Below are 5,838 nucleotides of genomic sequence, written 5' to 3'. Positions count from 1 at the left end.
ATGGGATCTGGGCAAAATGAAGGCAAAAATAATATCCTCAAATGGGTCAAAGGACTTTTCAGGTAAGACCCCCTAAAAAGGGTTCAATATTACAGCCGCCAAGGGTTTTTTTTGGCCCCGAATCTGCTGAGGCTGAGTGCTGCCGAATGGGTTCCACCCACACGATTCCTGTTGTCACCAATTATCCTCTCAGGACATTGATCACTGCCAGGGCTCTGTCCATCAGAAGCCCTGTCTAACAGCAGCCTGCACTGCACCAAGGACTCTGGAAAGAGGAAGAAGGGAAGGCCCAGGGATGGCAGCAGATGCTTTGGCTGGGCCTTGGGAGACTGAGGCCCCATCCCCACCTCCTGATGAAGGCAAAAATAGTAATAATAGTAACAGTTATAACAGCTGTGTGGTATAGTGGATAAAGCAAGGATCTGGGTTCTAATCCTAGCTCTGCCACTTACCTGCTTTCTGACCTTGAGCAAGTCACTTCAGATATCTGAGAAGCAACGTGGCTTAGTGAAAAGAGCACGGTCTTGGGAGTCAAAGGTCATGGGTTCTAATCCCGACTTCACCACTTGTCAGCTGTGTGACTTTAGGCAAGTCACTTAACTTCTCTGTGCCTCAGTTACCTCAACTGTAAAATGGGGATTAAGACTGTGAACCCCATGTGGGACAACCGTGTAGCAGTGCTTGGCACATAGTAAGTGCTTAACAAATACCATCATTATTATTATTTTTATCTCTCCCTCAGTTTCCTTAACTGCAAAATGGGGATTCAATACCTGTTTTCCCTTCTACTTTGGGACCAGTGATTATTTGAGTTCTCATGAGAAAAGATGTTTATCCTAGGTCTGTGCTGGGTCACTGGGAAGTAAAAGGGGTATTAGATGGTCTGTGTTGGTCTGCTTGGGGGAAGCAGCTTGGCCTACTGGAAAGAGAACCGGCCTGGATTAAAACCTGGGTTCTAATCCTAACTCTGCCACTTGTTTGCAGTATGACCACTGAAAGTCTCAGTTACCTCATCTTAGACTGTGACCATTTTCAACTTTGTACTTACCCCATCTTTTGGCACATGGCATTTGGCATTTAACAAATACCATTATTAGTATTGTATAATATACTGAACTGGTATTACTATGTACCACCTCTCCCCACAGTGGAAACTATACTAAACTGTTCCCATGGAACAGGAACTCACAGAAACTCACTCCTCTAAATGGAGCTCAAAGAGATGGTGTTGGCAGGGAAGGAAGGGAGAATTAATTCAATTCAAAAACCGTTTGTTATTTATAGAATTGCATTTAATAGAGCCAGAGACTACAGACTATAACAGGGATGATCCACCCCCGCCCACTCCACCCCGACTAAACAGTGCCATCTGAACCCAGATCTGGGCTCACCGCCGTGGTCCTTGGATCTTGGATAGACCCCTGCAGAGAAAGTCAAGAGTCAAGAGTGCTGAATCCCATATCGGCACACCCCATCCATGGCTCCCAAAATGGAGTGAAGACCCCTGGAGAGAAGAGACCCTGTGGACACCACCCCAAACAGCTGGCGGGGCCTCCAGAGAACTGGTGGGGTGAGGGGAGAGGGGAAGGAGGTTGCAGAAGAGAAGTCACCCAGTCTTCAGCCAAGGCTATTGACTGGGACAATGGTCAGGGGTGCAGAGTAAGTCCCGCCTGGTCGGAGGCTGGGTGAGAAGAGGGGCCTCAGAGGCTCAGAGAAGTGAGTTGGGGGGAAGCTGAAGATGAGGCAGGCATCTGTGACGTTGTAGAAGGAGACCACCCCAGCCTCATAATCCAGAAAGACCCCGACCCGCCTGGCCTGCAAGTGGCCCTGGTGCTGGATCCAGGGGAAAGCTGTGCACACACTGTAGGTGACCTCGTCATCCACGGCCAACAGTGAGAAGATGTCCCCCTTGCCCACCTGGGTGGTCCGCTCCCTGCTCATGGACTCCTTGCACAAGGCCACCTCCCACTCGGCTCCTGGCTGCACCTCCACTTCCCAATAGTGCCGGCCCTCAGAGAAGCGCTCAGCGCCCAGCACGCTGGCGCAGTTGGTGAATCGGCCCTCCATGCCTTCCAGGTCCCGCTGGTGCTCTACAAACCTCACGCTCTTCAGATCTTCCGAAACTATGATCCACGGGCTGGCTGTGGAAGGGTCCATGGTCACGGCCACTGTGGGGAGAGGTGGGTGGAGGGGGAGTCAGTCTGGGGTCATCTCAGGATGGGCCGAGGGAGGGGGAAATGGTCCTGGGGAAATGGTCCTGGGGAAATGGGACAGGGAGTGTTGGGAGAAGGTAGGAAGATGGATGGGTCTCAGGTGTGGGGAGGATGGACCAAGGTGAAGGAAAAATGGGCTGGCATGGAAAAGAGTGGAAAAAAGTGGGAAGGTGAATGGGTCTCAGAGTGTGGAGAGGATGGACGGGATGAAGGGAAAATGGCCGGGCTGAGACAGGGAGAGTGGGAGGAAGATGGACAGGGTTGGGAAAGGGAAGAATGGGCCGGGCTGGGATGGGGTGGGAACAAAGGACTCACCTTCATATCTGCTGAGAATCTCCCTCATGCCCGGTACGCAGCAGGCACACAGCTGCAAGGACGTGGTTTCCAGCTTCTGCCGCAGCATCGACAGAGCTCTGGGGAGCACAAAGACACAGTCACCTCCGCCCCTGCCATCCACCCCTACCCCTCATCCCGCCTCCGTCCACCACCACCCCCTGAACTACACAGACCCCTTTGGACTTACCTACTTAGTGTTCCTTTCACGTCCTGGGGAGAACAGGAGAGATAGCGGGTTACAGTTGGGCCTGATGGTCAACCCCCGCCCCGGTTTCCATGCCATGAATGCCCAAGTCCCCCCTCCGACGCAGGCCTACCTGCTCCCTGTCCCTGCGGGTTTCCCTTCCCCTTTTGGACTCCTCTCTGTCCTGCCTCTCATCCATTCATTCATTCAATCGTATTTATCGAGTGCTTACTGTGTGCAGAGCACTGTACTAAGTGCTTGGAATGTACAATGCGGCAACAGATAGAGACAATCCCTGCCCACTCCAGTCTATACTTCACTCCCCTGCCAGGATCATCTTTCTACAGAAACATGTCACACCCTACCTCAAAAATCTCCAGTGGTTGCCTATCCACCTCCATTTCAAACAAAAACTCCTCACCATTGGCTTTAAAATGCTCCATCATCTCGTCCCCTCTTACTTCACCTCGCTTCTCTCCTTCTGCAACCCAGCCCACACACTTCGCTCCTCTGGTGCTAACCTTCTCACCGTGCCTCCCTCGCCCACGGCCTACCTCTGGCCTAGAACGCCCTCCCTCCTCAGATCCAACACACCGTTACTTTCCCCCCATTCCAAGCCTTACATCTCCTCCCAGACGCCTTCCCAGACTAAGCCCCACTTTTCCTCACCTCTCACTCCCTTCTGCATCACCCTGATTTGCTCCCTTTGCTCTTCCCCAATCTCCCTGCCCCACAGCACTTATGCATAAATCTGTAATTTTATTTATTTATATTGATGTCCATTTCCCCCACCTCCCCAGACTGTGAGCTCATTGTGGGCAGGGATTTTCACTCTTTATTGCTATATTGTGCTTTCCCAAGCACTTAGCACAGTTCTCTGCACACAGTAAGCGCTTAATAAATTCGATTTAATGAATGAAGAGAGCCGGCTCTGGAGGGGACAGAGGCTCTGTCCGACCTGATTGTCCTGGATTTCTCCCAGCACTCAGGGCTCAGCACAGGGCCTCCACTGAACCCATCCCCAAACTACTTCACTCAGACCAATCCCCAGAGGCTGGGAGGGCTGAACTCGGGCCCCACTTCTTCCGAAGGTAGTGATGTTCCCCTCCCCGCCGGCCCCCGCCCGGCTCCTCACCCGCAGCAGCTCGGAAGCCCCGCATTGACACCGGGCCTCCAGGTCGGCGATGGTGGTCCGCAACGCGAGGCTCTGCTCAACTAGACGTCCCTCGTTCCTCAAGAGGATCCACGCGTTCTTCTCCTCGACCTGCTTCAGCCTCCGCAGCCGCTGCTCCAGCTCCTCCTCCAGGAATTGGTGCATCTTCCCGAACTCGGACACCAGGGTCTGCCTCCAGCTCTGGACCTCCACCTGCCGGGCCCCGGGGAGGGGTGGGAGAGAAAGCCGGTTGTCAGCACCCAATTACCCTGCCTCCCCCTACCACACCCATACACAATGGAAAGAACAAGGGCTTGGGAGTCAGAGATGGTGGGTTCTAATCCCGGCTCCGCCACTAATCAACTGTGTGACTTCTCTGTGCCTCAGTTACCTTATCTGTAAAATGGGGATTAAGACTGTGATTAAGACGTGGAACAACCTGATTACCTTGTATCAACCCCAGCTCTTAGAACAGTGTTTGGCACATAGTAATCGCTTAATAATAACGGTATTTGTTAAGCACTTACTATGTGTCACTTACTATGTGTTCTAAGCACTGAAAGGGAATGGCCCGTTTGCGGATCGAACCCAGGATCTTGGAGTTATTAGCATCACGCTCTAACCAACTGAGCTAACTGGCCGATAAATACCATCATCATCGTTATTATTATTATTATTACACACCCCGGGATCGCTGGGAATTAACCTAGATCCTCGGCCCCGGATCCTGGCCTTCTAGGGCCTGGATCGGTGGGCGGATGGATCCTCCTGCGGCTGGGCTGGTGGTCAGGGTCTAGGCCTCCCCTCTCTCCTTCCCTTTCTCCCTCCATCCCTCCCTTCCCCAGCAGGATACTTGCCTTGCGCCTCTTGGATTTCCACCTCTCCTGGCCCAGCACTGCCTGAACTTCCTCCATCTCTTTCCACAGTTGTTTTAGAAGCTGCTGGAACTTCTCCTATTGAAAAAAACGACAGTCAACCCCGGCCAGCCCTAAGGGGTGAGCAGGGAACGAACAACCGTAGCAAAATTACAGGGTTGGGGTGGGGGGGGCAGGGAGCAGAAAGACCTCTGGGCTCAGGGGGTGCTCAGTAAGTACTACTGATTGATTGTTGGGTTGAGGGATGTTTGCTTGGCTCTAGGGAGCAAGGGAGGGAGGAGACCTTCTCTTTATCATCTTGGGAGCCTGGACGGACCCGTTCTCTATCATCTTGGGAGCTCTGGGGGGACCCCCTCTCCATTATCTTTGGAGGCTGGGAGGACCCGTTCTCCATCATCTTGGGAGCGTTGGGGAGGACCCTCTCTCAATCACCCCGGGTGCACAGGCACTTACCCTGTAGGAGTCGGCCACTTCGTCTAGGGGCCAGACGCTGTGCTGGTCGTGCTCGGGGTCCTGGTAGCACGTCACGCAGATCGGACTCTCGTCCTCCTGGCAGAAGAGCTTTAGGGGCTTCTGGTGCCTCGGGCACATGGATTTGGGCTCGGTGCTCCGCAGGAGCCGGGGGCCGAGCCGTCTCCCGATCTCTGCCAGCTTCCCCAGGCGTCGGTTAGGCCGCAGCTCCCGCTCCTCCAGGGGCCCGCGGCATTCCGGGCACAGCGCCTCCCTGCACCTGGCGAGGCACGGCTGGCAGAAGCTGTGCCCACAGTCCACCGTCACCGGGTCGGTGTAGAAATCCATGCACACGGAGCAGGTCAGCTCCTGCTGGAGCTCTCTGGCCACCTCTGCCGCCGACGCCATGGTCCTGGGGAGAGAAGAGGAATGGGGTCGCTATCGAGGTCTGGAAGGAACGTGACTCTCTTGCCTAGGGCTAAGGGGGTGGGGAAGGGTCCCAGGACCACCTTCAGCCCGCGGCGACAGAGTAGAAACGTTAACAGAATAAAAATGGTATTTGTTAAGCGCTCACTATGTGCCAAGGACTGTTCTAAGCGCTGGGGTAGATACAAGGTTGTCTCACCT

At 54.0% G+C, this 5,838-nt stretch overlaps 1 protein-coding gene across 1 annotated transcript; it reads right to left on the bottom strand.

Annotated features, from left to right (window-relative positions):
* Positions 1–1,357: 1,357 nt before the first annotated feature.
* Positions 1,358–5,619, bottom strand: LOC100089822 (probable E3 ubiquitin-protein ligase TRIML1). The gene is made up of 6 exons (XM_029077052.2): positions 5,215–5,619; positions 4,744–4,839; positions 3,869–4,099; positions 2,737–2,759; positions 2,529–2,626; positions 1,358–2,168 (listed from the first exon to the last, which is right to left on the bottom strand). The coding sequence occupies exons 1-6, from the start codon at positions 5,617–5,619 to the stop codon at positions 1,618–1,620; spliced, it is 1,404 nt and encodes a 467-aa protein (XP_028932885.1). The 3' UTR covers positions 1,358–1,617.
* Between the last annotated feature and the right edge of the window lie 219 nt (positions 5,620–5,838).

The sequence above is a fragment of the Ornithorhynchus anatinus genome, chromosome 12 (genome assembly GCF_004115215.2).
Source record: "Ornithorhynchus anatinus isolate Pmale09 chromosome 12, mOrnAna1.pri.v4, whole genome shotgun sequence".
Lineage (NCBI taxonomy): Eukaryota > Metazoa > Chordata > Mammalia > Monotremata > Ornithorhynchidae > Ornithorhynchus > Ornithorhynchus anatinus.
The sequence above is the reverse complement of the archived record's forward strand: the minus strand, read 5'-3'. Positions and strand labels throughout refer to the sequence as shown.